Raw genomic sequence first — 27454 nt, 5'->3', positions numbered from 1 at the left:
CCCCAGGGGGTCATGATTTGAACAAACTTGAATCTGCACTACCTGAGGATGATTCCACATGAGTTTCATCTTTCCTGGCCCAGTGGTTCTGGAGAAGAAGACTTTTTAAAAGATTTTTCCTATATATTCCTATGTAAAACTAGGGTTGGCCATTTTGGCCCTACCTTTGCCCCAGGGGTCATGATTTGAACAAACTTGAATCTACACTACCTGAGGATGATTCCACATGAGTTTCATCTTTCCTGGCCCAGTGGTTCTGGAGAAGAAGATTTTAAAGATTTTTCCTATATATTCCTATGTAAAACTTGGGTCGGCCATTTTGGCCCCACCCTAGCCCCGGGGGTCATGATTTGAACAAACTTGAATCTACACTACCTGAGGATGATTCCACATGAGTTTCATCTTTCCTGGCCCAGTGGTTCTGGAGAAGAAGATTTTTAAAGATTTTTCCTATACATTCCTATGTAAAACTTGGGTCGGCCATTTTGGCCCCACCCTAGCCCCGGGGGTCATGATTTGAACAAACTTGAATCTACACTACCTGAGGATGATTCCACATGAGTTTCATCTTTCCTGGCCCAGCGGTTCTGGAGAAGAAGATTTTTAAAAGATTTTTCCTATATATTCCTATGTAAAACTTGGGTCGGCCATTTTGGCCCTACCTTTGCCCCAGGGGTCATGATTTGAACAAACTTGAATCTACACTACCTGAGGATGATTCCACATGAGTTTCATCTTTCCTGGCCCAGTGGTTCTGGAGAAAAAGATTTTTAAAGATTTTTCATATATATTCCTATGTAAAACTTGGGTCGGCCATTTTGGCCCTACCTTTGCCCCAGGGGTCATGATTTGAACAAACTTGAATCTACACTACCTGAGGATGATTCCACATGAGTTTCATCTTTCCTGGCCCAGCGGTTCTGGAGAAGAAGATTTTTTAAAAATGCCATTAATTTTTAACAAATTCATGATTATCTCCCCTTGGAAAAGGGCGTGGCCCTTCATTTGAACAAACTTGAATCCCCTTCACCCAAGGATACTTTGTACCAAGTTTGGTTGAAATTGGCCCAGTGGTTCTTGAGAAGAAGATGAAAATGTGAAAAGTTTACGACGACAACAACGACAACGACAACGACGACGACAACGACAGACAACGGACAAATTTTGATCAGAAAAGCTCACTTGAGCCTTCGGCTCAGGTGAGCTAAAAAGAGAGAAGAAAATACAGGACAGTAAGACAGATATGCCAGACGCTCTTCCATAAGAAAATCTTCTCGGGCCTTTGGACAAGTCATACGAGGGCCGTTCAAAAATTACGCGGACTGAGCTATTATTTACTCTTAAAGACGTCATATAGTTATGAAATTTCTCAGAAATATGTATCTTAAAGAGTCCAATAAATTTTCGGCAAAATTTCTGTATTTTAAAAAAATTCTAATTAAATAATCTGTATGTTGATATCGCTGATGGAGGATACGGAGCACGACAAAAAAAATGCAGCAAAAGCATGCAGAATCGAAAATTTAACTCATTAATTTTCTATAATTCGCAATATTTTTCGACAATTTTCTCAAATGTATCTTTAAATTGTTCTGTTGTTATGTACTTAGATTTCTGACGTGATATTTGAAATACTAACAGAAATATAGTGATTTTTTTTTCTGATGTGATTCCCGTGAAAATAACTGTGAAAATGACATTTCCTGAATTGACAGCTCACCACACTTTTGTTAAATTATGTGTAATGCTCGAGATATCGCCAACATAGATCCAAAATATGCATAACAAAACATGTAGTAAACTAGGGTATTCGTGACATCCGTCCATAAATAGCAAATTCAAATTTTAGACCGTTAGACCTCTGTAAAAAAGGCTATACGGGAGGACGGGAAGAAGATTCTCGACGAAAACTTTATCCGGACTGTAAAGAACGTGACTGAGTCAGAGTCACCAATATCATACTCACCGTGTATATCCCAACATGCGGGGTGTATACTATGTTGTGCGCGGGGTCTATGCTTCCGAAGCGAGAGAAAGGGGGTCGAGGTACGTTCTTTGTCCGTTTTCGCAACTTACGGATATTTTTCCCCAGAAAGCATGTGCCTACGGAAGAAAGGAAGAAAGCATTATCTAAAGAGTTTATGGATACCTATGAATCCACTGTACACCTTCTAGTTTTATCAAACACCTCAACACAATTCCGAGGATCGGAGCAAGATTGACGCTACACTGTGTTTATGATCAAATATCAGAACAAGGCTTTGCTTTATCGTCATTTTTATATCATTGTTAAATGCATGTTTACAATCTAAATGTTTGTACAAATTGTCCGTAAATAAAACAGTTCGTATATCAAGATATTAACGAAAAATCAATGTTGTGTCCGGGGTGTATGCAACATGTTGTACGCGGGGTGTATACCCCATATTTTTCTAAGGATTGTTGATACGAAGTATCAATGGAAATATTATTCACACAGGTTTATAAGTGACAGATATTGTTAAAAAAAGACCTTAATACTAATACTGAACCATAAAGTTATTTCCATAAACGTACTGAAGTATAAAACAAACTAAATTTTAAAAATCAAAAGAATTTTTTCTTTTAATTTTAAAAAGAAACGATCATATTTAAACATAATAGGCGCTAGGTGTGCAAGGAGTGATTGTTATCTGAATTAATGCTACATCGTAGGATGACGCAATGGTCTAAATCTACGTAATCATAAAATCTCTCGCCCTCCCCCAACCCTGCATTAAGGACACTTTGCCTCTCAGCTCATTTTAATCTATTAACATTGTATTTAGCCTTTTAAAAATAATAGAAACACTACGTGAATGGTGTATTATGAAAAAATCTTATTTTTTGTTTCTGCAACATTTATGTTATTAATACATTTATTTTTAAGCATTTATGACAGTGACGTAGAATCTGTTTTGAAGGGGGGTGGGGGTACCTGAAAAAAATTTGACATAAGTTGACTAGCTTTAAAAAAAAAAAAAGGGGGGGGGGGACTTATCGAGACTCAAAACTCCTATTTCAGATGGTATTGTAGGTCCCATCTTTTTTCAGTACCAATTCGCCTTTTTTTTACTTAAACATACTACATAACCATTATTTGACTATGCTGTAACAAAAGGGGGAGGGGGCAACCTGTTTTTCGATGACCATTTTCTATAGTGAAAAGTTATGTCTGGAACAAAAAGGGGGTAATACTATGTGTCTGTATGATATATTAATTTTCCTTTCAATTTTCGCAATATATGGACTCATTTTTCCTCGTCTGAAAAGATTTCATATTTTACAAATCACAATATAAACATGTAAAGCCGGTTATAAAAAAGCACATTTGTAATAAGGGACGACAATTTCTGAGAGCATGCACAATTGAAAAGAAAAACTGTTTTGGGTACAATTACAATTTTAACGTTGACGTGTAATTAATATTAATTAATGTTCACCCCTCCTCTAATTTATTATCGTATACATACATGTAATAAAGTAACCCCCCCCCCCCAAAAAAAAATGACCTAAGGCACAAACACACCCTCCCCGGGCCAATACCTAGAAAATATGTACTCAATTCAATACAATGCCTCAATATAAACAAATATTTTACTGCCAAATATGGGCTCCTGGGGGCAAAGTACACAGCATATAGATACTACATGAAGGAGAACGCTGTTTATGACATTACAAAAAGCCTTTTTTCAATGTCATTTAAAAATATTTTAAAAATTTAACAGAAATTATGAGAAAATTCTAATGTTCAAAATCATGCATATGTGAAGTATTTATTAAGGAAGGATCTGAATAAGGTGCCTTTAAATCGAAAGAAGGGATAGATTGTTGGTCATCACATGAAACAGTTAAACAAAGTATCCTGTACATTTATAATTCCATATGCATGCAAAGTCAAAATTGCGATGAACATGTATCAATTTTTTCCAGTAAATCGAATTCATGAACCTGAAGTTGTGCTATTCTGGTGAATAATTTTAAAAAATTAATAGAACTTTTATAAAAATCATTTGTTAAGTAATTTTTAATGATATTACAGACAATGATACTATAGAGTAAAAAGAAAGGGGTATACATCCCACGTACAGCATGTTGCATACACCCCGGACACAACATTGATTTTTCGTCAATATCTTGATATACGGACTGTTTTATTTACGGACATGCAATTTGTACAAACGTTTATATTGTAAACATGTATTTAACAATAATATAAAAATGATGATAAAGCAAAGCTTTGTTCTGATATTTGATCATAAACACAGTGTAGCGTCAATCTTGCTCCGATCCTCGGAATTGTGTTGAGGTGTTTGATAAAACTAGAAGGTGTACAGTGGATTCATAGGTATCCATAAACTCTTTAGATAATGCTTTCTTCCGTAGGCACATGCTTTCTGGGGGAAAATATCCGTAAGTTGCGAAAACGGACAAAGAACGTACCTCGACCCCCTTTCTCTCGTTTCGGAAGCATAGACCCCGCGCACAACATAGTATACACCCCGCATGTTGGGATAAACACGGTGATACTATATCTCATAAATACCTGCAGTTTTTGGTTTTAAAACAAAAAAAAATATTCTTTACTTGTTTAATAGATGTTAAGCTTGACAAAAAATGGTGTTTGGATGTTGAGTAGATAAAGTAACTCAAACTGTAAAGGTACTCTTGGGAAAATGTTGAGAAAATGCAAGCTCAATTACATATTTTTTTTATAATGCCTGTGACGTCGAAGATTTTGCTGCTCCGTGACTTAAAGATATGTCCTGAAAAATCTATGGAACGCCGTCACTGCCTTATAGCAGAACACTACTATTGCATTGTGTCAACCTTCCATTACATTATGTCAACTCTTTATACATTAACCCACCCTACTATTGCATTGTGCCAACCTTCCATTACATTATGTCAACTCTTTATGACATTAACCCACACTACTATTGCATTGTGTCAACCTTCCATTACATTATGTCAACTCTTTATGACATTAACCCACCCTACTATTGCATTGTGCCAACCTTCCATTACATTATGTCAACTCTTTATGACATTAACCCACACTACTATTGCATCGTGTTAACTTTCCTTTACATTATATCAACTCTTTATGACATTTTCACATACTACAATTTTATTTCGTCAACTTGCATTTCGTTATGTTTACTTTTCATGACAATCTTAGTTTTTATTAACTGATGTGAAAAGCTCATGCCATACTGTGCGCACTCTTCTACATTATGTCGATTCACTATTACGTTATGCGAACGCGGGTATCCTCGGCCTTTATATGAGCATAACGTATTTTCCGCGTTCCGCAAGCACTAAAATGGCGGGAGAGAAAACTGTCGTAGAAGAGATTCTCAGCGATTTCGGAATGACATCTTTAAATGAACTTTAAGCGATAAATGATTGACAATCTTGAAACATGCAAAGCCTTAACACTGCGACTGTGAATGAAAGTCACGTCGAAATTCAATGGTGTTTACTTTAATCTGATAATTAAATAAATCAAATATTATGAGTCGTGCAGCAACCATTTTTTTCTTTTTATTTTGAATTGTTTTTTTTTTTCATAAAAGTCTTAAACTTTGTAGGACATTGCATTAGTTTCACATTAAGTTTAGCTGAATTAAGTTGAAAACTTTTTTCTATAAAACTATAAAGCCTGAGAGCTTCTCCGCTTTCCGCCCATATACCGTCCCCCTTCCTTGTTCAACATTCCCATATCTGCCACTGATATGTGCCCATGCATGCTTACTAAGGCATATTCAATTGATTTAGATGAGCGACTGGTAGATTTTTGTAATAGAATTCTGGCCCTGGAATGATTAAAAAAAATGACTAACTCCAGTGACGTAGCATCATTTTTTTGAAAGAGGAGGTCAGCCAGTAAAAAAATCATTTATCCGAAAAAACTAGACAAGCCAAGAAAAAAAATGTCCAAGCCCGAAAATCCTATTTGGGGGAGAGTGGTCCAACTTCAATCAATCCTATTTTTTTCCAGATATATTATATTATTATATTACCCTTAGTGGACTATATTTCAACAAGAAGTGGGGGTGGGGGGGGCTGTACAGTTTCAATGAACATTACATTTTCTATAGTAAAGTTATGTCTGGGAAAAGAGGGGGTTGATATTATGTGCCTGTAATTTGTCCTAATCAATCACGACCCCCCCCCCCTTCTTACCAGTCATTAAAACAGGGTCGTCAACATTTATTATATACTAGATATACAGCTTTGAGATAATGTAAATGTATTTTTACATCAGGTAATGAACTTGGAATCCACATGATAAAGAGTTAACACAATATAAAGATATTTTTAAATCACATAAGAAAGAGTTGGCATAACGTTATAATATATCCACATCACGGTATGGAGTTTCGACATAATGTAATAAAGTGTTGATATAATATAAAGATATGTTCACATTATGTTATACACTTTTTACACCACGTAATAAAGCACTGACATAAAGGTAAGATGTGTTCACCTCACATCATGATGCCCTCGCCGTAAAATAAAGATAAATATATATCACGTAATAATACTTTGATGTAATAGAAATATACACTCTCAAAAAGGAATGGGCTTTTGACTTCATGTGATGATAAGTTTAATTATAAAACGCAATTTACTTGACGTAATGCAATTTTGACCTCACATATTAAAGAAATGAAATGATGTAAAGAAACATTCATTTCACGTAATAAAGTTTTAACACAATGTAAACACATTATCACTTCACATAATGAGTTTTTTACTTCAAGTTATGAAGTGCTGACATAATGAAAGGATGTATTTACTTCATGTAATGCAGCATTGACATGATGTTCAGATATTTCATCATCCCATAAAAAATGGACATAACGTAAAGATATGTTCACATCACGTAATGATAAATTGACGTAATAAATGCATAGTTGTATGCTATAAGGCAGTGATGGCGTTCCATAAAAATCACTTAAAATCGGTATCAATTTACAACATTTTGATATGAAATTTTGAAGACCATATAAGTAAAGATTCTTTTATATTATGTGTGACATTTTGCCCAATTATGTCGTCAAATATTTTTTCTGTGCAACAAGTCCGCGTAATTTTTGAACGGCCCTCGTAAAATACTAGTAGTAATATAGAATGTGATATATGGAGATACCGAATAGTATTCAAGCTCAAAAGTCCATTAAAAATTACTAAATGGAGCTGAGCAAACTCGCACCTCAAAAGCATCAAGAGGTGGGATCAGGTGGTTGTAGGAGCGAGCATCCCCTGCCGTCCGGTCCCACTTGCATGTGCTCCTTGTCATGATCGGGAAATAACGGAAAAATCCGTCGACAATGTAGTGTGTGAATAATGACCTAACAATTACTATGAAAAACCAGCCAGCATTTGACCTTATGATAAATTGTATTAGATGACAAGGTCATTATATCGACCATAGAATTTACAAAATGATGACTTTAAACGAGACTGTTGATATTCTTGTTTAAAACAAAACCAAAATTTTCGATTTCTTTTGGTTTTATTATATGAAAAAAGATAAAGGGGATGCTTACACTTCTGTTTTGCAGTCTGGAGCCCATGTGTACCAGGTTTTACAGGATACTTCCTCCCTCTCCTCCCACACTTGTTGACAAGTCTCTTGAACAAGGCGGGAACAAGGCATATACGACTGATCTCTTCGACTATCCTTTCCATATCCGCCGCAATATTCTTATAGGACACCAGTTAAAAATGAATTATTTTTTATTTCATATTGAATTTTTTTTACACAACTTGCATCCATTTATTTTCGAATTGATTTCTTTAAATGTAATAACTGACAATGATACATGCACTGTATGATACTAGTGATACAAATACATGTATAGCAATACCGATTTCCTGAATATATATATATAATTTGTGTTGGATTTTATATGTATTAAACATTCATAGATTTTTTTTACCTGAAACCACCTCCGCCTCGAAGCCTTTTTTACCATCCCCAAAAGCGCGCATCAATACCAGCATCTCATTCCCCTCTGATAAGAGGGGAGGGGTTTTATCATTTTTATTGAAACAACAAAATCTGAAAATCAGAATATTTTTGTATATAATAAGCGAGTTGAAGATACGCATCTGAAAACAACTTATCTTTTCCATTTTCTAATACATGCACCTTGTATATACCTTGCTCCAGGATTTGCTAGATTGTGGTAATAGCGAACTTCAACATAATCCCTGCACTTCTCATTAGGATCATCTGTGCAATTATAATACATCATGAAATCTCCTTTAAACGTCAGTTTGATGTTTTTGTTTGGCTCAGTCTGAAAAAAAATAGAAAATTATTAGCTGTGAAGAAAAACTCAAATTGATTTTGTTTGGTACAGTCTGAAAAAAAGTCCCGAAAACTTTATTAAGCAGAGTAAAAAAAATTATCCATAAAGTCCCCATTTGTTTAAGAATTCATGATCGTTCAGTTTATGTTTTATATCACGTACCTTAAAGAGCCAGGATAATTTAGTCCCTTTCTTGTAATCACTAGTTGTATATGCAGAAATCACTATGGGTTTATCAGAAACAAAGATTTCTCCAGTTTCCACTGTAACCAAATTAAGTTTCGGTAGAAATTTTAAACCATTTTAAAGAATATTTTTCTCTACTTAATTCATTGAACAAAAATTTATGAAGCCATAAAATTCAAGGTTTAACACTGAAAATAAAGTCTAATTCACCTGTACTCTGAGGATGTATTTGAACATTTTCGCAGTAGTCCCCACCTAACCCGTCTGCACAGCGGCATTTGGAACAGTTTTTGGGATCCTGGTAACCATCGTGGAGACAAGGCTTAGCCAACAGTGAAGGATCACATACGTCTATGAGAAAAAGTTATGATATTTTATATAAAGTAATTTAGAATATTAACTACATATGAGTTATCGTTTTATTTCATTGCTGAAAAATATACAGAAAACTACTTTTTTACCTTGACAGTATGCCAAGTTAGCAAGCTTTGCGTCATAAAAAGAAAACTCTTGTCTTTGGCCAAGGGCACGTTGAAGGCGGACGTCCCTTGCAATAAGTGTCGGCTTAACAAATGTTCCACCACCCTGAACAGCGGCAAATGCCTGGAATGATTCCATTTACAAAGAAATATACAAATTTTTGATCTGACATCGATACATCCCCTCTAAATATTTCAGTATCAGAAGACAGTAGAGCAAAAACAGTCGATTTCTTAATTTTGCAAATTAAGGGAGAAATTTTGTTAAGTCTGTGACTACAAGTAATTAGAATATTTAAAGTATACGTCAATAAATTTCTTTATGTATAGATGTTAAAAATGGTAGAATTGCTTGTTCAACATCACATAAATATGGTTAACTGAGATAAGTGGGTACTTTGACTTTAGGAGGAAAAGGAATCTTATTTTTGCTTCTAAATTTACTTCAGAATGATGAATTTATTTCATTTTTTATTTACGAATCTTAAAGAATTTTCAAAAGAAATTGAATGGAACATTTCAGTTTTCAGTAATAATAATAATAATAAAAAGAAAGAAAGAATGGATAAAATAATCAACATATCAATATCAGACTTATTTACCGTTTTTTTTCTGATAAAATAACATTTCGCTATCAGAGTTATTTAGTTATTTTCTTTTACAATAACAATTCAATATCAGAGCCATCAAGTTATTTTTTGGATAAAATAACATTTCAATGTCAGAGTTATGTAGTTATTTTTTTTTATACAATGATATTTCATCATCAGAGTTATTTTCTGATAAACTAACATTACAGTATCAGAGTTAATTATGTACATTCTATCTTAGATTTCAAATTTGTATTTTGAACGTAAAATTGATTAAATGAAATTTTAAAATCACTTCTCCTGTTTAAATATAGATTTTTGCAAGGATTAATGCCTAGAAGCCTTCTCAAATTGAACGTAAGACAACATACAATCAATCAATCAACATTTCTTCATAATTTTAATATAAACTATGCTCAAAGCTTTTCTTAAACTACTAGCATCAATGTAACATAGTATCAACTGATTTATTTCTCCTATATGGCATCAAATAAAATAAAATTCTTGATAGGACTTTAAATCCGAAGTGAAGCCACAGTTGGGATTTTTCATTTTATCGATCTCTACCATGATGTAAAATGTAAGGAGATATACCTTAAAGTTTCTTTCCTTCCGTGAGATTTTGGTTGGGACGAAAAATCCCACCATTTTCACACGGGCTTTTGAACTACATTACTGTTTCCCTTTGATAATGCAAAATGTCACGATATCGTTCTGTGATCGAAATCTTAAGAAAACTACTTAATACTGTCCAAATTTCTATAGATATTAGTTTGATTTGATCTTAATAAACGATCCCATGTGTTAATAAAATAAAATTTCTACGACTAAAGTTCAAAAAGGTAAAGTTTGAGTAGATTTTCAAATAAAGGTCTAAGGGCCACACCGCTCACCTGTGTAACTTTGGCCTTGCTGTTCTGTATCAGATTTCCCCTCAAAATATATGCATTCTTCTGTATTTTTAAAACCTTTGTGCCCATCCTATACAGAGGATCGTGATGTGATCAAAAATAGATCTACACTACCAGAGAATGCTTCCAAACTAAAATGATTTACCATGCACTTACTGTTGAGGAGCTTTAAATATTCTACCTTTATAATCTCTATCGTGGCCCCATCTGATCCAAGGAACAATGATTTGAACAATTCATGGTTATTTGACAATATCATCAGTTCTCCACTTTTAATACATTTTGTTAGTTCAAAGAGATTCATAAAAAGAAAAAAATTAGGCTTTATGGGTTTAAACAGTAATTTCACTGATGCTTGCGCACGCATAAAGACCAATATGAACATTTTTAGAGTAGCTATAAAAAAAAACTCTCGAATATTTTTTTTTTTTACAATTTAAAAAAAATTCGGAGAGATAAATAGAAAAAAATGAGTAAAAGAGTATGTTCCCTAATTTCATTCAAGGAACATATACACACTCGTCTGTATTTGTTATGTACGGAAGCCCATTAGTGCCAATCTGTACATATAAAGGAAAAACAATACATGAAAGCAAACCTCAATATATAAAGGAAATGCGAAATATATCAACAGAACCTCGATATATATATAAAGAAAATGCGATGCGATATATATACTAGTAAACAAAACTTCGATATATATAAAGGAGATGCGTTAGATATAAACAAAACCTCGATATATATGATATATATAAAGAGAAATGTGTGTATATATATGTAAGCAAAACTTGGAGAAAGAGAAATGCGAAATATATGAAGAGAAAAATTCCCACTGCATGACTTCCCCAGCTGTCCATCAAGATTATAAACAGATTAAGCCCTGTCAGGGGCTGATCCGAGATAGTAATCTTGTATTACACTATGCGTTCCCAGAATCAGGAGACTTCTGTTCTTACATGTATCAAGGAACTCTTTTTGAAACTTTACTAAAAATAATGCACTTAATGGAGTAGATGAGCATTTGATTATTAATTAGTTCATAATATGATGTGAATCGTCCTTTCTATGTATTTATTGGCTTTACGTGTACATGTACTTGAGATAAACTTCGTTTTCACAAAACTTTACAGTATTATACTGGTCCAACAATTTAACTGAGTATTTATGAAAATAAATGTACAGCATTAAGACTTAACAAGTTTAGTTTTTGTATGTCCACATTCAAATTAATGATATAAGTATAATATACTTGTATGCCGATTGGTAAACAAATTGAAAATCGGAATGGGAGAGAGATGCGAGAGACGAAGATAATTTTTTTTTATGTGAGGATGGATTTTTAGAGAAGAAGGCGACAGTCACGCCTTTAAAAATTAATTTTAAGGTTCTTGGGTGTAAAAAAAGAAATATTATGTATTTTGGAATGAATGAAAGGAGTAATAGTGCACACTTATCAATTATAGTGCGGATTATTGTTCCAAGTTGTTGATATTACTACAACGTAAACATTTTTTTAAAAAAATAATGTCGTTATAATTTAGTGACAAATTGATGATAACAACCCCGTCAAAATCTTGTTATAGATTTTAAATTCAATTATAAAATAAATGCAAATAAATGCAATTATCATGATTATATGCAAATTAAAAAAGTTATATCATTCTTATAAAACGTGAAATTACAGATGTGCGTTTTTGCACTGAATTATATGTATTTCAAATGAAAATACCCAATATTTATTGCCATGACATAAGCATATCGAGCAAAATGTCTTGATTTTATTCTGCCCCAACACGTTTGAAATGTAAGAAAAATAGCAGTTTTATTCATACACTTTAGTTTTAACCATCATATGAATTAAGATATACAAATAAAGAAAACGCAAAACACTGAAAACCATCCTGAAACTGAACCACATCTACCGTTTACATTCAATCAGTGCTCAGGGAGCCGCTTATCAGATTTTGGCGAATCCCTGAAGGTCATTGAAGGTCAGGCCATGGAAAATTTTCTCTTTATATATTTCGCATCTCTCTTTATATATATATCCAAATTTTGTTTATATATATCATATTTTTCTCTCTATATATCGAGGTTTTGTTTATATATGTAAGACTCCAAGGTCCGATGGTGACGCCAAAGTCCGATGGTCTCGCCAAACCCCGATGGTTTGTTGTCGGTACGGACTCCAAAGTCCGATGGTCACGCGAAAGTCCGATGGCTCGTTTCCTATAAGACACCCTGCGCTAAAGTGCGATGGTCTGACACACCAAAGTCCGATGGTGTGAAGAAACAATCGACGTTTATGACGTCACAATAATTCGACGTCAATCCTTGACGCCATTTTCCTGCATTCAAACGAATTTATCCTTGCATACGCTTTTATTTATTTTGTGTATTGCTTACATGTTTCAGAGATATTAGGATTAGTCCTCACACACCACTCAACTGATTAGGGTTAGTCCTTTTAATTTAATTGATTTAGGGTTAGTCCTCGCACACTAGTCGAGTTATCAGGGTTAGTATCGCACCCATCCAAGATATCTAGATATCTATTTAGTTGTTAGGCCTACACACTTTTCGAGCGATTAGGGTAAGTTTCGCACCTATCCGAGAGATAATGGTTAGTTTTCGCATAGTGATATTTATAAATACTTATTTAAAATCTTGGCATGGTGCTGCATTATAGTTTGCTGCATTAGTATTATGACGTCATAAATGTTAATTGTTTTCAGCACCATAGGGGTTTGGCGTGTCAAACCATCGGGGTTTGGCGTAGACCATCGGACTTTGGAGTCCCATCACACTTTGGAGTTCTACATACATATCGCATTTCCTTTATATATATCGAGGTTTTGTTTATATATATATCGCATTTCCTTTATATATTGAGGTTTGCTTTTATATGTCGCTTTTCCATTCTATATACAGGTTGGCACAAATGGGCTTCCGTAGTAGTGTTTGTAACAAGGGAAAAACAGAGGAAGAATTTCATTTACTCTACAATTAAAAATTTGTTCATAAATGCATGAAGAAATCGAATCACTTTGTCTCTAGAATTAGATAAACATGGCATATTGCTTAGTTACAGTGATAACCATGCATTATTTATAAAATGGTATAGTATTGAATGGTGATGAAACTCTGTGACTGTAAGATATGCTTGTGACCGTTTAAGATAATGTATACTAGTATATAAGTACGATTTAATTAAACATAGTTTATGAGAAAAACGTATTGACAGACAACTAGACCCTTTTCCTATGACATATTTTGTCTAGGAGTTATTCCCCTTAGCCGCCATATTGTAGGGCAACATATCCAGTTCCCTTCATTATTCAACCAAGTTCAATTTGATATACTGGTTAATGAGGTAAAGTTAACACTATTTTTCTTATGAATATACGTTTGTCAAGGCTTCTATTAATTCACTATTTTAAAATTGTAAATATTTTCCAACATATATTTCTTGCATGCATATTAAAAATTGGTTGCTCAAAGAGGTAAATTCACAACTTTGCCCAACAAGATGGCGGCTCAGGGGAATAACTCCTAGGCAAAATATGTCATAGGAAAAGGGTCTATAGAGAGTGATAACAGAATTTATGATAACAAGCCAACTTTTCTTATTATTACTAAAGTTTCGTTAAAGTATAAATAAATTTATCATAGCTGCAGAACTGTAGCTCTGGTTGTGAAAATTCGGACAGTTACAGATTCAAGCTTTTTATGCCCCCGTAAACGAAGTTTCGGGGGTTTATAGTTTTTGTCATGTCCGTCTGTCTGGCTCTCTGTTTGTGTGTTTGTCCGCAAAAACTTTAACCTTGTCCAAAACTTTTGATTTAGTGGAGCTGTGACTTTCATATTTCACATGTGTATTTCTTGTGACAAGACCTTTCTTTGAGCACCACCAAATTTGACCGTCATCTTGGAATTTGACCCACTTTAACTCAAAAAAATCAAATTTTTACTTTGGCTATAACTTTTGAATTGTAGATACTTGGACATTTATACTTCACATATATATTCTTTGTAGCAAGACCTTTTACTGGATGCTACCAATCTTGACTTTTTGACCTTGACCTTGGAGATTTACGTACTAATAAAAAAACTTAAACCTTGGCAATAACTTTTGAACGGTAAGGTCTTGAGCTTTCATACTTCACATATGTAGTCCTTGTAAGAAGACGCTTCGTTGGATACCAAGAGCTTTGACACTTTGACCTTGACCTTGGAGTATGACCTACTTTTAAAAATAAACCTTGACCATATCTTTTAAAGGGAAGAACTAGTACTTTCATACTTTACATATTTAATCCTTGTGACAAGATCTTTCATTTGATATCAAGACCTTTGACCCTTTGACCTTGACCTTAGAGTTAGACCTACTTAAATAAAATCTTAACCTTGGTCATAACTTTTGAACGCTTAGAACCAAAGCTTCCATACTTCACATATGTATTCTTTGAAGCAAGAGCATTTATTGGATACCAATAACCTTGACGTTTCGACCTTGACCTTGGAGATTTTCAAACTTATGAAAAAACTTTAACCTTGGCAATAACTTTTGAAGAGAAAGGGCTAGGGCTTTCATACTTCACATATGTAATTCTTGTGACAAGACCTTTCATTCAATACCAGTAACCTTGACCTTCTGACCTTGATCTTGGAGTTAAACGTACTATCAAATTTTTTTAACCTTAGTCATAACTTGAAAATTGGCCAGATCAGATATTTAATACAAAATGGAACATTTTTAAACACGTTTTTCTAAAAATTTTCTATCTCTGGGTCTTCTCTCCATGATTTGAAAGGTTATTTGTGTGTATTTTAATTAAAAAAAAACGAATACACATTTTTAAAAGATTGGAGAGAGACCAAGAAAAATGTACTTTTTCCCTCAAAAATCCAAATGTGTGAATGTGGTGCTTCTTTGTCCTTTTTAAATCATCTTTATACGTGTAGCGCTGATAGCTCAGTGAGTAGGGCTACCTGTTCAGTCCGCTCAAAGCGAAAAGTTTTTGGTTCGAGTCTGGCATGGGGCTTTAATTTTTTTTCATGAAACAACCATTTATTTGGTCAGTTTCGTTTTATGTCCTGATGTATTTAAATTTTGAATTAGATAAATTTCACCCAAAATGTTTTATGTCCTCTGACCAGCTATGCTCATTGAATTTAAACCATAAATGTTTCGTACAAATGATTCCTGCAGATCACACGCCAAATGCGCCCATCTTCTTTACAGTCAAAAATTACCTTGGAATGTCAGGTTTAAAAATTCGCATTTCTGTCCATGATAAGGTCCTGATGTATTTAAATTTTGAATTAGATAAATTTCGGTTCAGTTTGGTTCTCGAGCGAAATCAATTCCAATCTTCTATTCTATAATGTACATGTGCACGTATCATGCATCTATGCATTAAATATTTTAGGTGTTTATTTTTTGTGAAACATTACTACGTTATAGTACCCCTAGGAAAAACGGGCATAGATGTTACCATATACCAAGGTCTTTCAAACTAAATGAAAAAAAAAAACTATGGACGTGTTTGTAAAATCTGACCAGCTATGTTCAGCCAACCAAATCATTGACATTTAAACCATAAATGTTTCGTACAAATGATTCCTGCAGATCACACGCCAAATGCGCCCATCTTCTTTACAGTCAAAAATTACCTTGGAATGTCAGGTTTAAAAATTCGCATTTCGATGTCCATGATAAGGTCTTGTTTTTTTTTTTTATCACACCCAAAATGGTAAAAAATTACAAGAATAGAATAAAATATGACTAAAACCATACCATGCTTTAAGTTTGAGAGGGGAAGGCATATTATACAAGAAATAATACCCTGAGCAAGCGACATTAAAGCGCCATCGTAAATCGAAGGTTTTTGCAATGCTCACGGGTGAAATTTTCATGGGATCAAACTAGGGCAGACGTCAACAAAGTAGAAAGGAACCAATGACAGGGTTTCCTACAGTAAGGCTTACGATATTTCATCGTTGGTAAACAACAATCGTAAGTTGTTTATGTTTTCAATTTCTTAACCAAAAACATTTAACTGTTGCAGAAATAAATCACGATTATTGAAAATATACGCATTTTTTGACTCTTCATTCACCCGGGCCTTTTATTTCCGAAATACTTATCAGATAATGACATATAATTGAATTAAATCATTTGCATATTTTTATTAATTTTTTTCAATTTATTCTTAGAGTGTATATCGGTCAGGGACTGCTTACTAAAAGTCGAAGCTTAGAAGAGATTTTAAGTAACCTAGTACAAAATTGTAGTGTCTAAAATACAGAATAATTTTGTGTTGAGCAAATACTTAAAAGTGTATAAACTTACGGTAGCAGAATAATGCATTATGGAGCTGACATCATAACTGACGTTTTTCGTTTCCACATTCTGCCAACTGCTTTTGTAGAAGTTGAACAATTTCCCTTCCTCTATTGAATCGTTTTCCACGTTAATGTGACTATCTCTGTCAGGCCGGGAGTGCTCATGCCAAAAGCCAATTACATGACCCAGTTCATGCAACAAGGAACCTTCGTTCTGAAAAGTTATAATCTCCCATAAATCCATACGTCTTATGATACAAGAGAAGATATTTGAAACGGTTAATTGTAAATCAAATACGTACAACCATACAGTTTGGGGCTGCTGACAAAGCTTGTACACCATTATGTGCCTCTCGTCTACCGATGTAGGACCAACAACTGAAACCAGGTCTGAACATATTAAGGTTGAGCATTAAGATATCTTTAAGCTTTCACTACTGCTGCTACAATTGTAACGGGGGCCGTTACATATGGGTTATTATTCACTATATACATCATCAAAATGCATTTGTTTCACATTTCAAAGTTTTTTCCTGAAACACAGCACTGCTAGGCCTAATCTATTAATTACATGTTTGTATTTAAAAGTAATATATGTCACTTCCGCACACACTGCTGTGCTATTTGACACGTGCTTTCGCACGTACTGCCGTGCCTAACATTTTGTTCGTCGAAACTCCTTCTACATATCTTTGATTGAGATGATGAGCAAAGAACATATCTATAGATCAAGGCAAACATTGATCCCGATACAAACTGCGTCACTTCATTTTCGCATAGGATATAACAAACAAGCATACCCACACCCACACAACCCCCCTTTCTCTCTCTCACACACACATACAAACACAAACACTAATTCATTACTATATCCCCTCCAAATCCGTTGCCAGGGGATTATAAAAGAAATTTTATTCAACACATTTATTGAACATCATATTTGTTATACGATTGACTAAATAAATGATTTTGTTCATCGAAAAATGAATCTTAAAAATGAATCGCACACTTTATGATTCTGTTAATGTCTTCCATCTTCAAAGGAAAACCTTACAGTAATTGATTTTCTTGCTAATCTAAGGGTGACTGGAAAGATTTTGATTTTTTATCAGATAAGTTAAAAGAAACTACATGCATGACAATTTTGGATTAAAAAACACTTCCGTCCTAGGAGTTAATGTCGCAGTTTCAAAAAGTGAATTTTGTTCTCGAAAGATTTAGGGTTAAAGGTACTTGGACACAGATTTGGGGGTAATTTTTTCTGTATAATATTACGACTTATATATTTTAATAGCATTTCACACAAAAATTAATTAAAAATCTTATTTATTTTAAAAGTTATTAAAACTTTAAATTTTTGGGCGGGTTTGATTGACACATCCTTGCACTTTCACAAATTTTAAGTTAACTCTTAATACTTAGGGAAAGTGGCAATCTTGTTGTGTATAAATGAAAAATATTAATACTATAATCCAGAAAAATCAGAGTAGACATGTTCGAAAGCAAAACAAACACACAATATATTCTCAGCCCGTGCAGTTGTGGTGAGCAGACTTTGACGGCTGAACGCACCCGGTGAATCGTAAACAATCAACAATAACAGAGCTCCTGCCCTGTTTACAAAAACTGTGTACATAACACGAGTGTGATCGATTTGCACACAAGATTTCGTTCGGAATGACAATACTTGTGAAGGAATTTTGCTTTGTAACATTTCTACTCTGAAAAAAAATTATTTTTCTGGATTAAAGTTTTAATATTTCTCATTAATAAACAAAAAGACTGCCACTTTACCGAAGGATTAAGAATAAAGTTAAAATTTGTGAAGGTGCAAGGATGTGTCAATCAAACCCGCCATAAAATTTGAAGTTTTAATAACTTTGAAATGAAAAAAAGATTTTTAATTAATTTTTGTGTGAAATGCTTTTAAAATATATAATTCATGATATTATACAGAAAAAATTAACTTCAAATCTGTGTCCAAGTACCTTTAAGAGATCTTGATATTTGTCAACGGAAAAACAAAGTTTTCGTTTGTTTCTATGACTCTCTAACGGAAATAAAAGTTAATTTATTTCTCTTTCGGACAATTTCTTCTTTTAATAAGTATTAAGGGTAAAGATTATTTCATAAGAGTGCAAAAGATGAGTCGTTGAAGCCCGTCCCGAAATTCAGAGTTACACTAATTTCCAGATAAAATAGGTTTTCTTAAAATTATATTTCCATGTGAAATACTACAGCTACATATAAGTCATGATATGAAAAACTGATAATTGAAGAAAATATTATAATTTTCAAATCTGTGTCCAGGCACCTTTAAGCATTTAGCCTTGATGTTCTTAAAATTCAAGAGTGATTATGTTTTTAGAACTGCTGATTAAATTTAGCCAAACTTACTGCATTTACTACACTTTTATCTATGTCCTTCATTTAATCCCCAATAATTTAACCATTTTGATTCTAAGGACGTACTTAATTTCTCCAATTTCTGAAATATTATCTTCCCCTGTTGAAGAGATTCTACATCGTTTTGTAGCGCGTTATGAAGATGTCTTTCCTGATATACTTTATCTTATCAAATAAAATATACAACATGACTAAGATAGTCTTGTTGTATATTTTATTTGATAAAATAAAGTATATCAGGAAAGACAAAGACACAAAATGTCAGACAGCACTCTTGGGAAAAAAAAACAAGTAGATTAAGCGAAGATCTGCAACTTTTCCAATATTTGCACTCTTCTGTGTCCTTTTCACCAGCAACTGTTTTGCTCATTTGTTGTTAAACGTCTCTCTGGAGAATTTTCACTCATATGGAGACACCTTGACAGTACACTGGTGACTGCAAATATATACCTACACTCGGCACTCAGGGCCACTGCGCAGCGAGGGATCTTTTTCGTGCCAACATGATCTCAGTCGAAGGAACCATTCGCCAAGTCGAGCAGAGGATTCTAACCCGCGAGTGAGGATCAGCTCGTTACCTCGCGGCTCTACAGCAGAGGCTCTAACCACTGCGCAAGGCGGAAGACTAAATACATGTGGACGATAATCATAGCTTTCTTGTAACACTTGCAAATGAGTTTCAAAAAGTACATTTTTTGTTTTTAGGGAAGAGGCCCATACTTTGCTTTTCATCTTTATTAAACATCATTTCGTAATTTTTCGACCAGAATTACACTTAAATTCTTAAATTCAATAAATGTTCCGTAGTTCTCCTGCTAAACGACTGAGCTTGTTTTTTTAAAGCAGGCAAAAACAAATATCATTATGTAGATGTGACATATCCGATTTTGAACGAAGAAAAAAAAACCCCACCAATTCATTTAAGGTAATCCGATCCTCAGGTTCTGAAAATCAGGCACTGGCTTATTGAAAATGCTCACAAAATGTCTCTGAATTCTTAAAGTTACGCGTTTTTACCCACAATAATTCTTCAAACCTCATCTGTAAAGTAAATCATATTTTATAGGGAAAACAAGTGGATCCTCTCTGGCAGAGAACGAGAATACCTTAACAAGCATGTCTTTGGACTGCCTGCTAAATATTTAGGGGCAAAGAAAAGATTTTTCAATAGTAATGAATTTTCAATATATGACCAACTTAATTCCAAGATATTGCTTGAATCATAGACCGAAATATTTATGATTATAATGTCTATATTATGGCATGAATTTTACATTGTCAGAAAAAGGTTAAGTACGGATTATAATTATGATAATTATAGTTTGACGCGTTTGTGTCCATGAGTACTTAAGAACATTATTTTTCAAAGGTTTAACACATTATCAATAAATGGCAACCTAATCCAGAGCCTTGCACCCAAGAAGCATAATGTGTACAATCTTTAAGCGCTTTATTGAGATTTTTAATTACTTGTGGTATCTTGAATAACTGATTTTTAGGAGGAAAATCTTATGATCAGCTCTAGATTAATTTCAAAGTTCCAAAATATAAAATTAAACAAACGACTGTGGAAAGATTTGTAGAATTTTCTTCTAAATAGCCTTCCATTACAACAAATCATGACCAGTTAATCCTGATTCCTTTGTTTGTGTGCAATTTATAAATTAAATATGGTATATATATAATTTAAATTAATTAAAATAACAAAATTCCCTCAATACCCCACTACTCCGGTTTGTACCTAAAAAAAAATGCAGCTTGATATATATCAAATCAAGCAGATTTTATTCTTTCCCATACTGCAATGCAAACAAGTTGTGACATATGAAAAAATAATTTTTGAACAATATCGCATTTCTATCAGCAGCAATTTTTGAGAAAAAAAAGATACTAGTAGTCTTTAAAATGAGTATTTCCTTGTTGCTGAGAAATCGCGATTTCCTGTAAGTTGATACATGTATAAGGAATGAATAATCACATTAGGAATTAGCAAAAATAAAAGTCTTTCGAACGAACTTAAAAAAAGGTAATAATGAGAAAGACTACATGCGCCTTAAAGTCTGTGTTAGAAACTTCGGTCTTAAATGAGAAATACGGTAAAACCAAAATTGATTCTAAACTTTTATAGGGGACATACCTAAAAATTACAGTTTAAAACTTCTTAAAATCAAAGCAAATTTCCGCTTACCCCATGTCTTTGGTGAAGTTTATAGTGACATTGTTTTGATTGGCCAACTGGAAGGTGTTGTTAAGCAGTAGATGATATTCTATCTTTTGAAACTTGATACAAGTTAGTTTCTCCAAGATGTTAATAGATTCTAGAATACTATTCTCTTCCATCTTATCTATAAAAAAAGTTTTTTTAAAAATAAAACAGTGATTAAAAAATTAGAATCAGGATACATTAAACTAATTTATTTTTTAATTGTTATTTCAGATAAACCAAAGAAACTAAGCAATGTTATTTTTTTTCGAAATAGAAAAATTATAGACTGACAGAAATTTGTTTGGTATAAATGAACTAAAACTGGCAAGGAGAGATTTACTCACTATACTCGTTAGGATGAAAGGTGTACCATATAGGAAGTTTCCACAAATAAACCTTTTTGGCGTGCAGCTTGCGCTTTTGTCGACGTTTTCCCCATTCAACAATTTCCAGTGCTTGTTCTGGTTGTAAAATAATATCCCCCTCAAAAATGTAGGGAGCCGCTTTTGGAGGTGTAGCTGTTGCGTTAACCTTTGTATGATTCTTTCTCTTAAATTGTAAGTGAACAAATGTTGAAAACAAGTTCATTAAAGTAATTTCCAATGTATTTTTTCGTCACTATGTTTTTTAATGTATGTGTATTCACAAAATAAATATCTGATGCATACTCTTTGAAACTTCTCTTCCATTTCCTTTTCCAGCTCGGACAGGAGCCTCATAATTTTGAGTTTGGCGTCCAAGGATTGACCATCATTGATGTCCAGTGGATCGAAAGCCTAAGAGGAAAAAGTATAGGTGAGTCAAGATATTTTAAATAACAAACCGTTGCTTTTACGATTTACTTGTCAGTAACAACTCGTATGAATGCATCTGTTCAACTTTCAAAACTGTGAAATGATTATTTTGTAAATAACATTGATTGAAATCATGCTCAAGCGTGTCTACAAATTATATTCAATTTTGAAATTTCAAAGGAAACGTTATTTAAATATTTTTTTTATTGCTAGAACAAATACTTAGATGATATTTAGAAGTTAGACATATCGACATTTGTCTATGTGAATTTCAATGAATGGCTTGAGGGGAAACGTTTGATTTGTTATCTGACAGAAATCACAAACTTTGTCGTACTTCACAAGTTTCCATTTGAAGAGACTGATTTTTTTTTCAATGAGAATTCAATCTTTCTCCTCTTCATTTGAAACACGCGTACATTGAATACTTCTACATTTTTTACATATTACATGTACTTCTTTTTGTAATTTAATATATTTTCGGTTTTGTAGCTAGTAAATATATTTTTAAATAGTTTACATTTCTCACATTTGATCATCTGTTGAAATATTTGAGAGATAAATCCGATTACACACTTGATAGTCTTATCCAGATCAGAGTCGATCACTAGTTAATGGGTCATAGATAGTTTTCACACATTCTTCTGTTGATACAACAGTCTGATTGCTAGCCCTCGGGTACACCACAAGGCGTCGCCGCGCCTAACATACGTAGTTCTTTCTATTAGGTGGGCAGGAAAAAATACTGGCATTTTGATGTCATCCCTATCAGGAACATTCAATACTTGTAAATTTAAAAAGAGTTGAAAATAAATGAATGAAAATTGTGAAATTTGTAATTTCTGCTTGTTTTTACAAGGATCTATTCTTTGCTTTTAGATTCATATTTTTCGATGAATTTCAAAGTACTATCACAAAACAATTCTACGGATGATGGAATGTGTACTCGTCACAATTAACTCTCTTAATGAGTTTTTGGATACTCCAAAATCTAAACTTGAACACCTATTAGAAATCAAATTGAATTTAATTTAGATTGTTGGAGAAATTAATTATTTTTCTAAATTTCATCAATACAATACCTTAATTTGCATTTTTAAAATTTTTTTACCATGTATGATTCGTTTGTATTACAAATACTAAAAATAAACCCCCTTGACTTAAGAATTGATGATAAAGGATTTTATTTCAAATGTATTCCACTCCATATTCCATATGCATTCATTTTACAGTTTAATGTCTTATAATGTCTTCAAAATGAATTTTCTGCTTTAGAACGCGTTTAAAAATTCATAACACACCTTGACAATGTTCATTATTGTACTCCATGGTATATGTATATTCTTTCCCCGTTATTTCTGATAGAGATAAAAGCCTTTTACTCTGTGAAGAAGGCATTTCATAGGCCAGAAGGGAAACTTTTTATTTCCTTTTGTATAAAAGGTTCTTTTTTGTAAGAGGACTTCCTTATTGAGTTTAACAGTTGCATATTAAGCTCAGTTCGGATAATATCCAACTTGATTTCTTTACTCCCGTGCACGTGGTATTTCATATTTACCAGATTAATGCTGCATCATGCACAGTTTTCATCATCACTCTTAAATAATTATTATATTTTTTTTTTTACAAAATGATGTATTAAGACACGAAATTTTATTGCAAGAGAGGAATACGCGAAGATGTATGATTCAATTGTAATCAATCAAGGCGATACTTCCGTTGCTTTAACTATCAGATTATGTGTAAAGTAAAAACAGCATTTGTAAGCTGTTTGTGATAGATCTATTATAGCTTGTTTTTTTTTCTATTAAATTTGTTTATTAATGTAAATGGAAACATAATTAACGATGTATTATAAAAAGTTAGCTATAGGTTTAATGGCCTAAAGGCTCGCCTGAGTCATCGTCATCCTGTTTTTCTACAGACTTCTTCAATTCATAATTATTTTTTTAAGTATTGCCTTGAGAACATTTGAATACCCTTTAACCAAAAACAAAATGTGCAGAGTTGAATCGATGAAATTGGCCAAGTGGTTCTAGAGTCGAAAGTGCTAATTTTTCGAAGGACAGACAGAAAGAAAGACGAACAGTTGATTAAACAAAAGTCGATCAGAAGCAGTTCAGCTGATGTCTTAATTATCAGGTGAAATAGTTAAAAACACAAATCACAAACAAAACCAAAATAATAATAATTAGGTACTGTAAGACTTCTTGTAAAGACCTGTTTACTTTTGTTTAAAGATATATAACTAAATTTTTTGAAAGAAGATTTTTAAAAAGCAATTAGATTTTCTTATTAATTAAATTTGGTTCATTTTAATAAGATTTATGATTTCTTAATTAAGGTTTTAGGCTACACAATCTACTTTTTGTAAATAACTTGTAAACATTGTAATCCTTTTCTTTGGCCAGGTTCCTATTTGATTATCCTTTTTGTTTGCGTGCTCGCAAGCTTAGCTATAAATTCACTCCATTATTTGATTATAGAAGCCTTTTTGGTCTTTGTTTTAGTGGTTCTGATTTTTTTTTTGACCTGTTTACAAATGAGCCAGGGTTTCCGACTTTTTTTTTACTCAATGCAAAGAGGCGATTTCAAAATTAATAGAGCTTCCCATAACCAGCTGTTTAAGAATGTGTGAATAATTGGACTAGTTAATGTGATTTACAAACGAAGAGAGACCATAAAGCAGCTTGTTTAATGTTAAGATTAATCACATTTTGTAAATTCTCCACATTCACTCATTAATTTTCACACAATAACGATGTAATGCAAAAAAAGTCATACTAAGTGTATTTATACCTAACCAAGAGTAGTTATACAAATTACGTTATAATGAGTTTATTTAGGCGTTACCTGTTTTCAAATAGCTATCAAAATTAATGTTTTCGTACAATATGACAGATATGATATATTTTAAGGGATAAAAAAAATGGAATATTAATTTCTTTTGTGCAAATCTGGTATTTTGAGTGATTTGACATCTTCTGGGGGTCACATAAAGACATACAGTTAAATATAATCGCCATTCCCCAGCTTTTTTTCGCCATAAACGGTCCACGAACAATGTCCACACTGGTGAGGAACATCTTCGTACTAAACCCCGCGTCAAAATTTGACAAGGACGCATGTCTTGGGGCCTGATTAACGATAGTCGCTAAGCCTAATTTTTACACCATGATATGCACGCTAAAACGATAATCCTAATTTGAGCATGCCAATATAATCCACCGAGCGGTTGAGTTGCTCGAACTTTGGTTAATTTTCTTGGAATATCTCTATTCTTCCATAAAATACGGTAAGATAATTGTAATGTTTCTATAATTCATACAATCATTTTTCTGACCTAGCCTCATCATTTATTGCACAAAGAATTACAATACCCCAAGGAACAAGATGAGAAAAAAAAATATGAAAAGAATCAAAGCTTGTACTACCGAGCCCAAGATTGAAATACGTCAAGAAAATTGGACTTACCTCAGTCCTTTCGGAGGATTCTTGGGGCAAAACACCCTCATTTAGTCGTTCCACAGAAATATCCACTGGCATTCCATTGCAAAGTCGCATTGAAATAAAAATAAAAAGGCCAAAATAAATTATACAAAGTGTGATATGCTGCAAAGGCCGTGCCGAACCAATCATGGTTAGGGTTGTCGGAAAACGAGATACGCACTTAAGGTAAAGGTTAGATAAAACAAATGCGTGCAAAAAGGATATATCGCGAAAACGGTTAAATGAAAATAAAGAACTTGTTAAATGATGTTTATATCATAAGTTAATGTCTAAAAATCCGTTCACTGTCGTCGATGCTTAGGGCACCCCGTGTTTAGAACCGTTGTGGGTTTTATCTTATATCTACCTCCCAGTGTTAGTCAAGTCGGAAGTCATGTTCGCGGGCTTTCAACTTTTACCTTTTGTTTATTATCGACTCATAATGCAAGAATTTGATTACCTATTTTCATTGATAGTTATTTGAATTTGTTTTGTTCTTTTTTAACAAAATCTCCACCCCTTTCTGAAATCTAACCAGTAAGAATCTTTGATTTTGAGACAGTTTAAAAAAATGGTTCTAGATCGCTGAGCACATCGATGAATGAATCTTATCAAAATTAAAGAAAACTTACCGTTACTTGCTGTCATTTAGAGACAACTAATATAGTATAAGTGTACTTTAAAGATAACGTATTGCTTAGGATGCAATAAACTTCTGTAGACTTTATTTGCATAAATAACGAACAGATGTTTGAATCACCACGTGTAGATTGATTTAGGCGGAGTGTAAGTTGTACCAGAAAATTAACATATCTTGATCGCCCAGCTTCTACAAGTATTTTGTCATTGTGGTTAGTGTGCATATTTAGTACATTTTTATGTAAATCTTTTGACTACATGCATTTCGAATGTATTTAATTGTTTTTACTTCATACCAGGTGGCCAGGTGGTTATATACTAGTAATAATTACATGTTTTACTCTGGCTATAACGCAGTCAGTTAGTCTAAAAGTTAGGCTTATTTACCACTATTATTTATTGCTTACATGGGAACCCTATCTAATTTTAATCTAGCTCTGTTGTATGGTTAAAGACAAAATGTGAGTACAGTCGATCAAAAAGAACAAGACTGTGAACATTAATTTTGTGAGCTTAAAAGGAAACTGTGTGTCGAGTTATATACCAACATTTGTGAATCTAAAACTAAAATTCATTAGATATACTTGTTTAAATTTTAAATCATTTGGTAAAACTTTTTTCGTGTGTCGTTTATTATATGTAATTCCCACTTAAAACATTGTTAAATAAATAATACATTTTATTATATGATTATATACTCAACATTACTTTACAAACTTAATCTAACAATCTAAAATTCATTTCAAATATATACTTGTTTAAATTTTAAATCATTTTTTTTTCATGTAAAACTTTTTTTCAATCAGAAATGTAAAGAGATCGCTAAAAATTATCCTATTATAAAATTGCTAAAAAAAAAAACTTTAAAAAAAATATATATACCACTTAAAACATTGTTAAATAAATAATACATTATGTACACCTACACTTGAATTTCCAGGTAAACATAAGGAACCATTTTTTCTGCATTGGAGGACCTGTTTTTGTATTTACATGAAGCAGACTTTATTCAAAATCTTCGACAGGAAAACAAAAACACTTGCTGCGACCTTAGGCTG

General features: G+C 33.0%; 1 protein-coding gene across 1 annotated transcript in view; it reads right to left on the bottom strand.

Annotated features, from left to right (window-relative positions):
- LOC134229227 (zinc metalloproteinase dpy-31-like) overlaps window positions 1-26854 on the bottom strand; it is a 38638-nt gene extending 11784 nt beyond the window's left edge. The window contains exons 1-12 of the mRNA XM_062710932.1: window positions 25743-26854; window positions 22143-22250; window positions 21819-22023; window positions 21457-21613; window positions 17165-17240; window positions 16870-17076; window positions 8996-9137; window positions 8745-8885; window positions 8511-8611; window positions 8197-8336; window positions 7974-8095; window positions 7581-7737 (exon numbers count right to left, since the gene is read on the bottom strand). Coding sequence (XP_062566916.1) covers window positions 7581-7737; window positions 7974-8095; window positions 8197-8336; window positions 8511-8611; window positions 8745-8885; window positions 8996-9137; window positions 16870-17076; window positions 17165-17240; window positions 21457-21613; window positions 21819-22023; window positions 22143-22250; window positions 25743-25907 — 1721 coding nt within the window. The 5' untranslated portion in view covers window positions 25908-26854. The remainder of the gene's footprint in view (window positions 1-7580; window positions 7738-7973; window positions 8096-8196; window positions 8337-8510; window positions 8612-8744; window positions 8886-8995; window positions 9138-16869; window positions 17077-17164; window positions 17241-21456; window positions 21614-21818; window positions 22024-22142; window positions 22251-25742) is intronic.
- Window positions 26855-27454: the final 600 nt, after the last annotated feature.

Source organism: Saccostrea cucullata, unplaced genomic scaffold (assembly GCF_032062105.1).
Source record: "Saccostrea cucullata isolate Sc308-1 unplaced genomic scaffold, CSIRO_AGI_Scuc_v1 ctg526, whole genome shotgun sequence".
In the NCBI taxonomy this organism is placed as follows: domain Eukaryota; kingdom Metazoa; phylum Mollusca; class Bivalvia; order Ostreida; family Ostreidae; genus Saccostrea; species Saccostrea cuccullata.
Note: the sequence above shows the minus strand (reverse complement) of the source record. Positions and strands in the feature narration are given on the sequence as shown.